Source organism: Ammospiza caudacuta, chromosome 13 (assembly GCF_027887145.1).
Source record: "Ammospiza caudacuta isolate bAmmCau1 chromosome 13, bAmmCau1.pri, whole genome shotgun sequence".
NCBI lineage: Eukaryota > Metazoa > Chordata > Aves > Passeriformes > Passerellidae > Ammospiza > Ammospiza caudacuta.
This window is the reverse complement of record NC_080605.1, coordinates 13,480,364-13,497,316: the sequence shown is the minus strand read 5'-3', so window position 1 is coordinate 13,497,316 and position 16,953 is coordinate 13,480,364. Positions and strand designations below refer to the sequence as shown.

The 16,953-nt window shown below is 40.1% G+C and overlaps 1 protein-coding gene across 1 annotated transcript; it reads left to right on the top strand.

Annotated features, from left to right (window-relative positions):
* Window positions 1–5,576: 5,576 nt before the first annotated feature.
* Window positions 5,577–15,534, top strand: LOC131563657 (receptor-interacting serine/threonine-protein kinase 2-like). The gene is made up of 11 exons (XM_058813772.1): window positions 5,577–5,728; window positions 6,548–6,701; window positions 6,904–7,059; window positions 7,199–7,347; window positions 9,165–9,214; window positions 10,297–10,458; window positions 10,797–10,882; window positions 12,344–12,412; window positions 12,700–12,859; window positions 13,750–13,902; window positions 15,230–15,534. Exons 1-11 carry the CDS (start codon window positions 5,577–5,579, stop codon window positions 15,532–15,534), a joined length of 1,596 nt encoding a protein of 531 aa, XP_058669755.1.
* The last annotated feature ends 1,419 nt before the right edge of the window (window positions 15,535–16,953 follow it).

Below are 16,953 nucleotides of genomic sequence, written 5' to 3'. Positions count from 1 at the left end.
TTCTGGTCCTGTGTCATTCTTTCACTGTACACACTCACTCTATTTATGCTTTGTCTTATGCCATGGCCCTTTGATGCTGCTGCTTGTAAAACCCTCATTTTGTTCTAAATTTGATTGTAACTGGGTCCACTCTTTGTGTATTTTATGAGGGGAAGACTTATAAATCACTTGTGTCTTAAACTGTTACTCTTTAGGTATATTATTATTCCTGGTTTCAGGATGCTAAGGTGTTAAGAACACATTTATGTTCCTTATGAACTGTCTTAGCTTGTGAGTGAGTCACAAAAAAATGTTTGCATTAAAAAAGCAAAAATTCTAGTTCTTCCTGCATTGTTTTGGTTGGGCTTTAAAAGACCTTATTTGGACACTTTGAAAAGTAAATAAATATGATGTTTTTTAACTGCTCATTCTTTGACAATCTGAGGGTCAGTTTTGTTTTTCTTCTGAACAGAATAAAAACTGGTCTCTGGGTTTTTTTAGATCCATGACTCTGCTGAAATACTTGTGCTGTCATTTAGCAGGAATGTACACGCAAGAAGTAACCTAGAATTCCTCCTGCAGTTAGAGTCAGATGCTCTCTGCCAAGCCCTCTGTGATGGCTGGATTCACTCACCAGAAGGAATCCTGCAGGCACTCACTCCATGATCATTTCCAGTGCTTCTCCTCTGGTTACCTTTCTGTTCATGGTTGTTTCCCCTTCCCTATGGCTGGAGGTGCACCCAGTGGCATTTCCAGGGGAACCCAGTGTCCCCCTGTCCCTGGGAGCAGCACACAGCCCTGGGCACCCAGAGCTGCTGCTTTGGCAGGAGTGTCCCCCGCCCCAGCCTCTGTGCACTGAGCTGCCTCTATGGCAGTGAATGAGTGCTGGGCATGGGGGATGAGGGTGATTCAGTGTCTGTCTTACCCATTATCCTCTGCTGCAAGGTCTTATTCCAAGTGTTTTACATTATTGCAAGGAGAACCAAAATCCAAACAAAGGCAACAATTTACAGTCAAACTAAACTTTTGTTTTCTTAACTGTTTGGTTTCTACACAAGACATTTCTGCCTTGTGGGAGCCTATAGAGGATTTCCTTGCCTATTGTTTACAAGTGTTCATGTTATGTGAGAAGCTTTAAATTTCTCTGGATAAATTATATTTAGGTAAAATACTGATTTTTTTTTTTTAATTAACATGTTCAGTTAATAATGATGTCTAATTAGCTCAAACCTACACTGCAAACTGGCCTGTAAATTTCTTTTTTCTTCACATATGGATTAAAAGTAAGCTTTCTGGTTTTATACTAAGGTTTTTTTTAAGCTGAAAACAATAGTCAAAAGGAGTAAACAAATGTGGGATTGTTCCAGTACTCTGTTTCTCCATCACATGATATTCTAAAAATACAGAAGTACCTAAAACTACTTTAGGTGTCAAAGAATTTCTGTAAAATTAAGTATTTCAAATTTATCTACAATGCTCCTCTGAAGAACTTTTTTAAATTAGCTGCATGGATTTTGAAGAGTTTGTGATTCTCCTGCAGCACAGTGTGAGCCAGATAGGCCAACACCTTATTAAGAGGAAAAGATTTTTAATGTACTTTCTACAGAAGTATTGAATATGGACAAAAATTAATGTGGTGTTGATAAATCAAAGCCAAGGGGAGGAGGATCTGTGGTGCCAGCAACACACCTTGACATTGTTCCATTGCTTCCATTCTTCTCTAGGATTGTTACAGGCCACTTTTCTCACCTTTGCTGCTTCTGCCCCCTCATGCTACATTTCCCTTCAGGAGGGTGTGCTGGGCAGAGCAAGCTGGAGCTGGGCAGAGTTTCACTGTCAGCAGAAGGACACTCTGAACTTCCCCCTCTTGGTGTGCTTCCTCTCAGGCACACAGCCCTGGCCACATGATCTGATGCCATTAGGGACTTTCCTGTGATCACAGGAGGATGAGCTAACTGCTCCCTGGGAGAGAGGGGAGGTTGGGATTTCATCCAAAACCAACACAAGTCTGTGGACAAAATCTCATTGACTGACACTGGTTTTAAGTCAGACTCTATAAATAGAGAAATTTGCATGAAATGTGACCAGCTGAAACAATTGCTCTCTCTCCAAGTTTCCACCTTGCATGCAGCAGAACCACCAACCTTCAGTGGAAATGTGTGCTCTAGGGGCCTAGCAGGAACACAGTTAGGCCCTCTAAGGTTTTGACAAAATTAAAAGTGCACAGAGCTTTTGTCATTTTCTAGCCCAGCCTCCTGCTAAAGGCAGGACTGCTGGCAGTGCTGGCTCAGCTCAGCCATGGTTTTGGGTTTTGTTTAGCTAAGCCTACAGGACCTTTAAAGGATGAGGGCTCTGAAACCTGAGTGGCCCATAAAGAACTGCATTACTCACCTGGTGATTTTTTTTTCTAGCATCTGGCTTGAACCTCTGAAGTTAAGACACCTGCCTATGCCACTGGTGGTTATCTGCCCCTATGGTGAAGAATTTGTCTCTGTCCTCATAAATAGCTGTCTTTCAAATAGCTGTAGGACTCCAACTGATACCTCCTCAGCAAGGCTCTGAGCCTCTGTGGTGAGGAATGTGCCCCAGGGCCCCATCCTGGTGGCTGTGCATTGTGTCCTCCCCAGTTTGTCAACTTTTTCTTTGAACTGAGGGCCCTAAAGCTGATTCCAGTATTTCAGCAGCAGCCTCACCATTTCTGGGCACTGAGACACCATGACTTACCTCACTTTCCTGACTGTATTTAATGCAGCTCAGCATGCAATTTTCTCCTTTTGCAATAAGAGCACACTCCTGGCTCATGACCAGCTTGACTTTCACCCTAACCCCTACATCCTCTTTGGGAGGGCTGTTTGTCAGCCCATTGAACCTGGCTTCTGTGTAACACAACATCACCCTGTGCCTGCCACCCTCCTACCAGAAACCCAGCATTTGTTTCCTGTTTTAAGAGCAACTTGGCTTAAAAAGTTTACAGGGTTTTTAACTCGTGCTGTCAGCTTGACCCACTGCAGAGATCAGTATCAGCTGCACAGTCTGAGCACAGCTCCACATAATTCTGTACCTGGGCTCTATCCAATATGGTATTATTGTTATACCTTCTATACACTGCTATATACCTTTCCCTCTTGGTATTCCTTGATGTGGAAGAAGCCGCTGTCCAACCTCTGTTTCTGTAATCGCTCTTATCTGCAGTCACTAAGGAGTTACAGTTTGTGTATCCGACCAGGAAATATTAAGTGTTTGCAGGCAGCCAATAAAGCAGAGATCAACAGCCCAGCTGACTCACCGGCAGGAAATCCCGAGCTGCTTTTGAATGCCACTTGGTGTCACAGCAGTTTCACTCCATCATTCCGTAGTTTTATGTTAGTATTTCCAGAGGTAAGTTGATTTTTATTTCCAGTTTTTTTCCCTGAGACATCTGTATATTAATGTATTTTCTCCATAGTAAGGAAATGTCTTTGCTATAAATTAACTTTTAAAAATTACCTTATAATTAGAAACTTGAAATAAATGGCTTTATAGCAGTCTTTTTCATGCCTCTGCCTGCACAGCTGGGGAAGGATGGCAAAGTTATCTGAGACTTTCAGTGTCTTACTAAAAAATAATGCAAACTGTTTCCTTGCATAGGGGACCTCTGGAATATTGATTTTGGGGGTTGATAATGAGATTTTTAATAGATATGGGAGAAAAAGCATTCAAAAGAGCAGAATAATTCAAAGAATGTCTTGGTACCTTGCAGTACAAAGATGTGGAAACTCCGACACAGGGAGAATGGTGCTTAGCGTGTCATGACATGGTTTGTAACAATAAAGATTGAAGTGGTTTCTGTTTTGACTTTAAAAAAATCACCAGTTTTATTAGATTTTGCAAATCCAGAATAGGAGCTGATGATTAGCTTTATTTTTTGTCTAAGTAGCCAGTTAGCAAGAGTTTAAAAAATGCTTATATTGTTACTTGAGTCAATTTTAAATAAAAATAAATACTTTCAGGAATAGTTTAGGTGGTAAAACCATTATTTGTTCTTCCTTGCACTATGCTTGGAGTTGAGTAAAATTTTTTGGCTATTTAAATTATTATTTTTTGCTGTATAGAATAAAAATGAAGCATAATTTTGCTTCTGCCAGCATTTTTATAACCTCCTTTACATTCAGAATTGGTAGATTTGTGTGGTCTGTTTGCAACTTTAAGGAATAAATGCCTCATTTAGAAAATTATCTTCCTTCAGAGGAACCTTTTCAAATTTTATGAAATTGTTAACCTGTCAGTCTTATCTCTTAAGGACACTTCAGAGAAGCACCTAAGGCAGTTATTGCTTTCAAACTACAATAATCTCACAAAAAAGCAAAAAGTTCAACTGTGCTTTCCTACCAGAATCAAATATTGTTAAAGCTCAAGTGGTAAATGAGCTGCTGCTTTTTGCATTTTGATTGTGGTTAGAGGCAAAACTGGGCTTACATCGTGAATGTGCCTGCAATACAAGACTGAGATAAACCAACAATAAAATGCTCATGAACTAGAAGCAAGATCACAGGCAAATTTATCTTCATTATTTTGTTTCTATTTTACTTGTGGAGAAAGAGTTATCTGGGTTTGAGCCGTTCTGCATCCCAGCAGAAAGGCTCTTTTTGTGGAGCACACCTCAAAGGACACAATTCTCATTCAACAATCCTTCACAGTCAATTCAGTTCCCTCACTGTTCCCTTTTCTAGCCCTGGTCTACTGGACCCCAAAGGGAATATTCCAGCTTGAGGAGTTCTGACTCACTGACCACTGGTCTGCAGTGATCCTTACCAGTGCCAGCTGGTTTGTGCCATCTGTTATCTCAGATTGCCTGGTTTCCTCCTTTACCCCTCACTTTTTGGCTATCTCCAGTCTAATGGAGCTTCACAGATGTAATTAGAAGTGTTACTCATGCAGGAACACAGTGAGGCTTTGCAGAAGGTGTCTCTAATCCAAGTGTGTTGCCATGCCAAGGGTCTGAGAAGTGCAGCTGGACCTGGAGAGGTCCTGCACAGACACTGCACTGCCCAAATTACTGGCAGCTACAAAGACACAACTCCATTTAGCAGAATTCTGACAGCTCACAACAGCAGGAAATGTTCCTTTTTCTTTGCTTTTGCATTTACATATGATGTATTAAAGATGAGATGCAAGAATGATACAGAACATGCTGACATCAGTTATTGAATAATTGCCTTTTTTATGAGAAGTGGAGAAATTATTTGCCTGATATGCAACTGTAAGATGCTAGTTTGTTGTCTACATAATTCAGTATCACATTAAAATCACATTTCATATTATAAGTACTGGTCTACTATTTTGAAGGCATCAGATAGAAATAATGATGAGCAAATAATTAGCACCTTGAAGCTTCAGATGGCAAATTATGGTCCAGACACTCCTTTGCAATTAGTGCATTTTTTCCTCTCTTTGTAAGGAAAGTCTGACACAGAGTGGTGAAAGGAAGGCTGTTGGATTTGTTATTTGGGAAGTAAGGGGTGGTGCAACTTCACTGTGCTTTGGTAATTGTGATAAAAAAACCTCTTAAAATTTTTTTCTTTTCTGACACATTTTTCCCCCAAGCCAGCCATCAAGAAATGGCCAATCCATTACCTGTGGTGGCCCAGGAAGATTTGGAAAGCTTTACCTTGACCAGGACAGGCTCAGGCTTTGCACTAAAAGCCTTTCATATTTCCTGGAACACTCCCATCTCTGTGAAGCTGCTGAGCAGCCAGGACACCACAGACAGGTATGGCTCTTATCTGCCCAACCCACACACCTGCAGGGCTGGCACCACAACACATCCTGGCATATCCAGCATCACCTGATCCCTGAGCACATCTCCATCCCTAGAAATCCTCACCAGCCAAGAGGCAACTTGGAGGCAATTTCACTGAGAAACAAGCTCTCTGGTTTTTTACAATTTTTAATGAAGTAGAGCTTAATCCTGAAGTCAGTAATTAATCTACTGGAACAAACCTGGATCAGTAATACTGGTATGATAAGGTGCTATTTTTCTAGAGGTCCCTGAGGAGACCTCAGTTGAATTTAATCTAAACCAGCATGCACAGATGAGAGCAGGGGAAATGGGAGGAGGGAAGGATGGCCAGGGTTACACAGCAGTGAGATGTGCATGGAAACACATCATCTCCTTGCAGAAGGGGATGTCACTAATAGCAAAGGATACAAATTATTTGGAACAGTAAAGGTAAATCTTTGTTTTGTTCCTAGCATTTCATATACTCCAGCTTTTTCCTCCTTCACACTTCAATCCTGCTTTAAGCTGGCTCTTATGTTCATATTAAAGCATCCAGAGGTCTTTCATTCTATATTAGAAAAAACACACTACGTTATGACTGCTTCACATTCTTACAATTGTTTGGAAGATTATATGATATTGGGTTTATTGGTAAAAGAATACTAATTAAAAAAAATTTTAAAAATAAAAAAATATGTTTGAGCTTGTGCTCAACCATAGGGTTCTCTCTCATTTCCACATCCTACACTCTCATCTCCTGCTGAAGTTCCTTTCAGTCTAACCTGCCTCTGACTTGATTTTTTTTTACAGGGAGTGGAAGTTGCTACTTCAGGACATAGCAAGTGTCAGACACTATGAGTCTGAACGTCTCCTGCCTTTCCTTGGGATTTACCAGTGCCATGGACTTGTGGGGATGGTGACTGAATGGATGAACAATGGATCCCTCCACTCCCTCATCCATGAGGTAGATAAAAGATGTCATCTTAGAAGTGATAAAATTAATTACAAGATCAAAGAACAATCAGCATGTAAATTATGGACAGTAGTCACAATCTGTTCTTCAGTTTCTGCATTGTGTTTCTGTATGGTGGCTCTGTTTGTTGTCAAAAGAAAATGGGAAAAGCAACAACTTCACAGTACCAAACCCTGTATTTTGTGTTACTTAGCATCAGCTGTACCCAGAGGTTCCCTTTCCCTTACTCATAAGGATCCTGTCAGATGTGGCTGAAGGGCTGCAGCATCTTCACAGCCTGGAACCCGCCCTCTGCCACTGCAGCCTGAAACCTTCCAATGTGCTTTTGGATGTGCACTACAGAGCCAAGGTAGGAGTTTTACTTTTAGTCCATTACCATAAAATCCAGTGACTGTCCTATTGTTGCATATCTTGATGTTAATAGTCAACATTTGATATCAAGACTTGTTTTATTGTTACTAAAATTACTTTTGCTCTCATTTCCGTAGATATCAGATTATGGCCTGAGCAACTGGAGGAAACAGCAGCTGAGGTCAGACCTGCAGAACTGCCAGCAGAGAAACTGCCAGGATTTAGTGTATCTTCCTCCTGAAATACTTGAAGGAGGCCTCCCTTCCCAGGAAGGTGACATTTACAGGTGAATGGAGGCTCTAAGGCCACGTCATACCCAGTCCATGCTGCACTCTACAATGCTGCCAAAACTCTTCTCTTCAAAGACATGACAGTAAAAATGCCAGACATACATAATGCAGTAGGATAGTATGGCATTAGGCCAATTAGAGCAGTGAATTAGATTTTAAATTCCCATATTTGGTGAAGCAGATATCAAGGTTAACAACTGTTCCCAAAGTCAGTCATATAAATATTTATATAATGGACCTAAATGTTTTAAAAGTGCAAAGCTGCCAAAACTTTCAGATATATTTAGAAGCCTCATAGCTGCTTCACACAGTTTATAAGTGTGAACTGTTGCCGGCTTTAGTTTCAGAAAGAATTGTTTATGCCTAGATTAGGCCCAGGTAAAGATAAGACCTTTCCCTCAAAAGTGTCCCATTTAAGATCCTGTGGAATCTCTGCTGGGATAAGTTACTGAGCCACTGAAGCACCTGTACTTTTTAACAAAGTGATTTTTACCAAGGAGAAAGATTACTCACTGCCACTTTTGGGTATGTTACATCCCTTGTGGCTGCCTCAATTAATGAGAGGACCTCAAGGTGCCACTGGATGGACACGTATCATCATGGCCAGCACACAGAGCTGTGGACTAATGTTTTAAATAACTTCTAAGGACATCACTCTTCTGATTTCTGAGCTTTTGTGAAACCTATAAATTTAAACTCCTGCTTTACTGTCATAGAGGCAGGCTCTAAGATGAAGTCAAATAATGTATACACTTGAGGAGTCCTATAAATGGTGTGACTGACCTCATGTTCACAAACCCAAGTTTTGCACAGGAAGAGTGGAGGTTTACTTTAAGGTAGCATAATTAATTTTCCAAAATTGCATTCATATATATAATTTAATGTATACATGTATTATATAACACATTATATAATAATATGCTGAGATGTGACTCAGATGCATGAGATTTGTGTGCATCTAAATAGTGATGCAACAGAGAAAGCAGAAATCTGTCATACATGAAATACAAAGTACATTTAAGTCACATGTATGTCCACATTACATGAATACTTTCCAGATTTTTATGTGAAAGTAAGGCAAAAGAAGAGGCTCTTTTAACAACTGCAATCACTACAGCAAGATATATAAATAAATAGATATGTTTATCCTGGAACTGCCTCTTCCCCTTTTGATTGCTTTGCTTTTGACTTATCTGTAGACTGTTTTTTCTCATCCAGCAGCCTCGTCTTTTCTGCCTCTGATTTCTGATCTTTTTGTTAAACCACTGTATTTTGTAGCATCTGAGTTGTGGGTTGTGTGTATAGATCTATGATCCCACTGTAATTACTCCTAGGATGTTGGAAATGGAAAAAGGTGTTAGGAGCCCCATCAAAATTTGTTGAAGAAAATAGAAACATAGTGCATCAGAACCAAGTTTTTGTACATTAACTGATGTGCTTGTTGGTACCTGCTGAAAAGTCCAGTTGATATTGAAATTACCTGAAAACAAACCAATCATGATAGAGAAGTGCAAACAGAAGCTTCCAAAATTTACAAGGTCAAATGGAAATAAGGCAGTAACCTGAAATGTAATTCTAATTGAACCTATATTTAAGCAATAAAAATCCCTTAACTTGATGATTTTATAAGAACAACTCAATTGAGAACTGAGAAAAGGTCTCATTGAATTAGAAAAGACTTGGATAGACTTTGTCTTGAAAAACTCCTTTCTCTTAAAGCAATAAACTTGCTTTTGAAACTGAGAATGTAGATATAGATTGCAAACTAATGAATGGTCTTTCACTGTTTTGTTGTTTTTTGGTTTTTTTTCAGTTTTGGAATTCTGTGCTGGGAGAGCCTCAGCAGACAAAAACCCTTTGAAGGTATTTATTTTTCATGTCAGACTTTGTGCTGTCCACAAAGTCCCTTATTGTAGTGAAATTTTGATAAAAACACTATCTTTTCAGATGTTCCTTTGCCTTCTCTTACAGTTACAGCACAAAGCTCCACATTAGAGGATGTAAATTTTACAATTCCTCACTAAATCCTGTATGTTTCCAAAGAAGCTGTTCTCTCTGAAGGGAAAAGGCAGAGCTTCTTCCCCCACTAGTATCATCAATCTATGCTTGCTGAAGCACTGCCACTGAGTTGGGTTTGCCATGGACCATCAGTGAGAAGGAATATCACTTCATACTTGTCAGATGGAATTTTAAAATCAGTGGCAAGTTGCTAATTGAATGAGAATAATACTCATTTTTACAGTTGCTGTGAGTTTCAAATACAAATCCAGAAATGTCAGTTCATGATGAATTAGCTCAAGGAAGCAGAGAATCTTACTTTCTTAGATGAAAGTGTGAACAGTTTTAGAGAACTTAGTTTGCAAAGCATCATATAATAATTGTCACTGTCTAGGATCAATCCCTGTTTCATGGAAGTGGAGATCAGTAAGGGCTTCTTTGCTATGGCCTTCATTCTTCATGGCAAAACTGATTGAAGGACTCCTGCATTTTACTGAGGACCTTCAAAAAATACTACATGGAATAACATCTAAATACCCACGCAGCTTATGGCTGCCATCTTGAGGCTGCTCAAAGTAGATTTCTTTTTTTAACAGTTATTTTGTTCTATTCTTGTAATGCAAGTGTAAGGCTTTATATAAAACTGTACTTAAAATAATAGCATGTATTCCTGAGGAATCTGTGCATGTAGTTTACAGTACAAGTTTACATAACCATTTGTGACTCAGTATTGGACAGAGTTCTTCATCCTGAAAGATGAAGTCCTGCTGCAATAAGTAGCTACAGCTAATGTTAAAGGCTAGCATATCTACTTCCAAGAGCATTAATATATTTTTCCTTTTAAAAAAGCAGTCTTTGTTTTAAAATACACAATATGACTTACATTGAATGTCATTTTAAGAGGTCTTTAATATTTTTTGGCAGTGATATTTTCTTTTACATTGCAGGTCAAGGAACCCTGCTTGATGTTTTGAGAGGAATCTGCAGCAGTTTGCGGCCAGGCATTTCAGAAAAGTTCATACCAAGCAATTTGCCTGAGAGGAACAGACTGCTGCACCTCATTGCTCTGTGCTGGCATCAAGAACCAGATTATAGACCACACACTGCAGGTAACATTCAGGATTTCCTTCTGTACAAGATCTGTAATGGAGACAGTCTGTATAGGAACATTGCTTTAGCACTCCGAACAACTGAAGTGGAAATGGTCTTTAGATCATCTTTGATGTTTCCTCTAACTGAAGCTTCCTACCAGAAATTTACTTATTTGTCTCCAAAATTTTGTTTACTATAAAGTAAAGTATGAGGTGGAAGTTGTATTAAACTAATTTCCTCTATTTCATCCATTTTCTCAATATAATAGTAAAGTTAGTTGCAATATGATGATGCCTAAATGTATACATGCTTTCATACACAATGTGGTATTTAAAATGCTTTATTACCCCTGCAGAATGTGTACACCTTCTAAATGGAGTTTTGACTAGTATAAATAAGGAGGCAATTTCTGCAGCAATCTACAATTTGATGGATGCAAAGGTCAGTGCAGAATTTCTTGTTCTTCTACAACATGATTTGATTCATTCAATTGCAATCTTTCTGACCCAAAACCAGTGAAGGTTTTGTCTTGATTGTTTTACTGGTCATGCCAGAGAGCTGGAGAGTGCCCTTTGGCACTTCAGGTTCATTCAGAAATTGTAGAATATATATTGTGAGGTTCTCTAGAATATTAGTCAATTGCTACCTGCTATTTGAAAAATACAATTCTTTCTAGTCACCACGTGGAGTGAGACTGGCAAACCCATGTGAGTGAGAACAAACATCAGCTCAAGTACTGCAGATTAGGACTAGAACCAAGGACAGTTTTTTTCTATTACTGGTTAGAAAGCATTTAGTTCAAAACCTGAACAGCATTGGTACCTGGAGCAATATCAGTAACAGCACTGCTCTGCACCCTTCACTGCTTCTAAACTGCCAGGCTTTCAGGCCCTGCTCATCCCAGGGTCTCAGGGCTCTCTAATTCCACAGGAGGGGAAGGGGAACAGCCAAGGACTGAGGGATGGAGGTAACTCCACATCTGCTTACACTGCCATGGGAGCTCTGGCACAAATGGGACAGCCACAAGCAGAGCTGCATCCTAGCTGGGTAACATAGGCTCTGGGGGAAAACACTGACATGTGTTTTGGCTCTTGGACAAGGACTCTGACTCTAGGTGGACTTACACAACCCATGCTGTGTTGATGGTTTCATTGCTGTGTGTTGTGTATGTTGATGCATGCAGGACTATTTCTATATGTTACAATCACGTTCTGGGCTTATAGAGCAGCCTTAATCAATGTTTTAAAGGTGGCATAGTAAGAGTCAAAGTAATTTTTACTACTGTTCAAGTTTATTTAAGATTGTACCGCCAAATACTCCATGATTTAATGCTTCAATCTCCCTTGAGCAAGGTTTTATTTTTGTTAGATTGTGAAGATTTATTTTATTAGTGAGCATCATTTATTGTTCAAACAACTGAACTTATAAGTCCAAAATTACTCTGAAAATGATACTGAAGTTTCTGGGAAATTGATTCACAACTGTTGAAGTATAAAATCTAAAAAAATAGTTTAACAGATCTGCTCTGGATGTACAAATTGGAAAAAAATTTCAAGTATTGACACATCCTTACTGCAGACAGTATGGCACACTGAACACAGGATGGCCATGCTGTTTGGCTACTTAAAGACAAACATGTTCTAGCTAGCCCAGTCTGTCTCAATACAAGCTTATGATTCAACACTGGGTTTTAAATAAATGTGAAACACTGGAAAGAGTAAGAGAGTAGAATTCTGTCAGATTCCATGCCCGTTCACTGTGTGCTGTTCATTGAGTGTACCTAGCAGTACAATACACTTTGCCAGTAGAAGTTATGCTGCTATGAACTGTTGCTCCTGACAGCTGTGAATAGCACAAACCACATCTACACTCACTGCAGTTACTGTGGCTTCCTTCTTCCAGGAGAGAGCGCTGAACGCATGCAAAGGCTCCGAGACCTTCACCCTGCAGAGAGGCACCTGCAATTCACAGGTGAGTTTGGGGCACAGGAGGCTCCAGAGTATTTCATCAGCTGCTCATTCCTCCTGACAGCCCTGACACTGTGCAATGCAAACACTTGGGCAAAATGTTCCTGGCCAGGGTAACTCCATCCAACAAACCCCAGTGCTTTACCTTGTTCCAGTCAGCTCACTCTGACATTGCTCCTGCAGAAACAACCTCCTCCTCTTAGGGTTTGTTTTGAACCTCTCCTGTTTAGAAAAGGTTTTGGAACAAAAGTTGCCAAGAAAATAACTCTTCTCTATTTTGATATTTTTCAGATCATCTGTCCACAAAAAGGCAACCGCTTAATCAGCAAGAAAATTCCTCTTGCAGTGCCAAGCTTATCAACTGTTCTACCTGATAGCAGTGCAAATACGGCAGAAAGAGATAATATTGAGATTGGTGTGTCAAGTACTACCCCACAGAATGCAACCAAAGGTCACTGTCTTGAATTATATTCAGCTCCAGCTGTTACAAGAAAAAGACAAATATTACTAGTATATAGAAATGTTATTTTTCATATAAAATTGTCACTTCTTAGAGTAAAGCTGTGCTCTCTACTGGTATCATCTGAAGCATGAGTTCATTGCAGGAAACCAGAGACACCACAAAGCTTTCCACTTAGATGTATAGATTAAAAAAAAAAAAAAAAAAAACCTGATTTTTTTTTTTTTTTTACTACTGAGCTGTAAATGAAGAGCTGCCTTTCTCTCACACATCAAATATTGCCTGTTGCTTTTGAGAGAGCAAGTCCTTTCTGGGAATCACGCTGCTTTGTGCCATCAGGAATAACTACATTTTTGTAATCTGCTAAGAAATGGAGATATCTTTAAAATATTTATCTTATCTGAAGATATTTTTTAAAAGGCAAGGTTGCCAGGAACATATGAATAATTCCTGATAATCACTGTTCCAATATGGATAACTTTCTTTACCTTTCCAGTGTGGATTTGTCCTGTTTAAATTTGTGTCAAGAATAGACAGCCTGTATTTCTCATGCCCTCAGATACAAAAACTGAGACATCAGAAGTCAATTCACCTGTAGCAACATCTGCATTTCCAAGGACTTCAGTCCTGATCAATAGCCATCAGACTTATGGACAGAATAAAATGTCCCATAACTTCAATAACAAGTTCCCAGACAGAAAAGCCAGATGTGTGTAGTAATAAATGCCAATTTTTTTTTTTTTTTATAATGATGTATTAACAAGAGCCAAAGTAATCTTGAGTCAGTCTTCAGTTCCTGTGTCCTGTAGTGGCTGACATATGCGTAATTTCTTGTTGTTCAATTCAAAGGTCTAATCATGCTCATCTTCACCTTTTTCTAGATCACCTAGGCTCTGAGAGAAGAAAACCAAGCTCCTTTTGCACAAATCCTTCATCTACTTCAACTGCAGGCAAAGAGAGCAGTCAGCATAACTCCCCAGCAGTGGCTCTTCAGCACAGACCACAACCAGTGCACCTGGGACAAGCAATGACAGGCAAGGCACCACTGCCACTTTGAGCTGGCAGTACTCACCTTGGCCAGATCTCAGTGATTAAATTGTTTAAAACTCGGAGGAAACATTGGAGAAACATTTAGATATTTCTAAATTTTGTGCACATTTTCAGGTATTAAGGGTCATAACTGATTCTAACTTGATACAAATGTCTCTCTATTTGTGTACAGCTGCTCCTCTGTTCTCAGAAGTTCAGACCCTGACCACTGAGAACATTGGCTTGTTTTATTTTAGGACCACAGTGAGGCTGAGAGCAGTTCTGAAAAGTCCATGATAAAAATACAAAAAACACAGCACACATTAATGGGAAATACATTAGATGTTTAGGTCTGGAATATTCTTTTGCAATCATAAGCTGTGTATTGCCTACCTCTGCAAAAGTAGCTATTGACTACAGAAACAGGTGATAGGGGACCCTTCATCCCCTCACATCATCTCAGGTTTTCCTGCAGAACAGAGGCAGAAAGGGTCAGGTTTTGAATTGTGAAGACTCTTTGCCTGTGGGTGAAGCTTTGTGAGGTTTTTATGCTAACTTTTTGCAAACTGGCCTATAACAATTCTCAACCTAGCTGGCTGTCCTTCTCCATGGCAATTTACTTGAGTGATGACATAATTTCTGGATAAATCAACAGACTAGACCATGCAGGAAAAGTTCATCACAGAACTCTCCTGCCAACACTCAGAAATCAGAATGACAGAAGTGTGCTCTCCAAAGCAACACAACTTTTGGTTATTAATTTTCTCTTGTTGTATGCTATTTACTGTACACTAAAAACCCTAATTTCAGCACTAGGTATTCTAATCATCCCATGAAAAGAGGCAGGACCCAAAGCTTTCAACCATTTTATCAAGAGCATTGCTTTTGGTATTAGTTTGGCTTTTACCTAGTTTGGCTTTTTCCTAGTTTCACATTATGTGTTTCAAACTCTCCTGCTACCCTGAAGTACCTGTTACCTGTCCTTCCACTTTTATAGGAGAAAGTTTTCTCATTTGTGTCTAGCCAAGGTGCTTTGCATAAAGTTAAATACAGATGAATAGGGCATGACCAGAAAATCTTCTCCCCTCACACAATCTGAGCACCCAGAGGTTTAGAAACACTTATTTGCTGTAATGTGGTCTTTGTGAGTTTCAAACATGAGATGAAAATACTTTTGGAGTAGTTGCAAACATAGACCGCAAACAAACTAACTCCTCCTCCTTCCTTCCTCGGCTGACTTTGTATTTCTGGTGTCGATGCTATCACTCGCTAACAATTTCTGCATGAAAAAACCACTTCGTTTATCTCATTTTGTTTTCCTTTTCACTCAAGGTCCTTGCAGCAAAGGCAGCTGCTGTCAAATCCTTGCCTGCCAGAGGCAGAGCATCCTGAGCTGCATGACAGAAGGGCTGCTGAACCACGCGCTGGACGCGCTGCGCTCGCAGCAGGCCCTGTCCCGCGTGGACTACGAGAGCATCGCTGCGCGCCCCACGGTGACCGCGCGCGCCCGCGCCCTGCTGGACACCTGCCTCTGCCTCGGCGAGAGGGCAGCACAGGCTGCACTCTCTGCACTGGCAGTGAACAGATCCAGTCCTCTGGGACAAGTCATTCACGCCCAGGCTGTCCTGCCAAGGTAAACAGGCTGTTGTTGTGACTGGTTTTTTCTTCGGGGTCTGCTGTAGGCATCTGAGCTCTAGGAATTTGTGATGGCAAAGATTCACGTTGGTGTCTCACAACCCATGGACCAAAGGCAATTCTTCCTACAGCTCATTATTTGAGTACTGTAGAGGAAAAAGCTAACTGGATTAAAAGGTCGAGTCAACTGCTGCCAACAGAAATTGCCAAGAGTGGTACAACAAATGCTGATTTGGACCTCAGAGATGGGAAAAGTGCAATATGTGCCAGAGCAAACAGAGTTCAAGTGAGATGGCACCTTATTTCCTTGATTTTTTTCTTTAGAAGGGAGGAAAATGAAACATGACTTTTTGGAGGTCACAGTATGGAAGAATGATTATTTATAAATACTTCCAAATAAAGATAATGAATAACAAAATACTGGATGAGGAGAAAAAAATTGACTGCCTTTCACTGCACTCATATCTGAGCCAGCTGTTACAGTGAAAGCCTTCAGAGAATCACAGAATCACAGAATCACAGAAGTTCAAGACTGGAAGAGACCTATAAGATCATCAAGTCCAGTCAAGAAATATTTCTTCAGTAGAGCCTTAAGTAAGACTTGGAAGTTTTATATTATGCATATAAATTACTTAATTTTCCTCACAAATGGTCATATGAAAATGTAGCAGTACTTACATATGTACTTCAGAGATGTGGGACTTGGAGTACTCATTAAATGGAGAAATGTTAACACTTTACATCCCTGTATCTCTCTAATCATGTCTGCAGCACAAATGTAAAATTAAACCAGGCAGAAGAGGTGCCTGGTTTAATCAAAAGCTGATCATTTTCGATGGTAGTTCTGCTGAACTGTTTTCATGGTTGTGCACTAATGGGGACAGGCTGGGAACACTGGGAAGTTTTGTAGCTCTGGCCTGGACTCCCCACGGTCACAGATACTTTGGAGCCTCCTGCTGCTGCCTGAACTCATCCTCAGGTCATGGACCCTTAGACTTGAGTTCACATGGAGTTCCAGTCTGTCCAGAAACATTGCTGTTATCAGAATGTTCCCAGGCACAGCGGAGGAAGATGATAAGTGGTACAGCAGGCAGTGAAAACAACAGCCCAGCTACTAACAAGCACCAGACTCATGTACAGAAGGCAAACAAGTCCCACGGCAAGCACAGGAGTCCGTCAAAAGATCAACAGCAACAGCAGCTACAAGTGTGATCCAGCACATTCCAGTAAAATCTGTTGCTACCTTGAACCCCTCAAGCTCACATTGGATGCTGAAAAGAACATTTGTCCCAGCAGACAATTATGCTCCACAACAGTAAAACATGTTGGTTGAGAGCCAGACAATTTAACAGGTAAAGCAAAAGCTGCACACAAGCAAAGGAAAATGTGGAATTAATTCACCACTTGCCAAGGACAGGCAG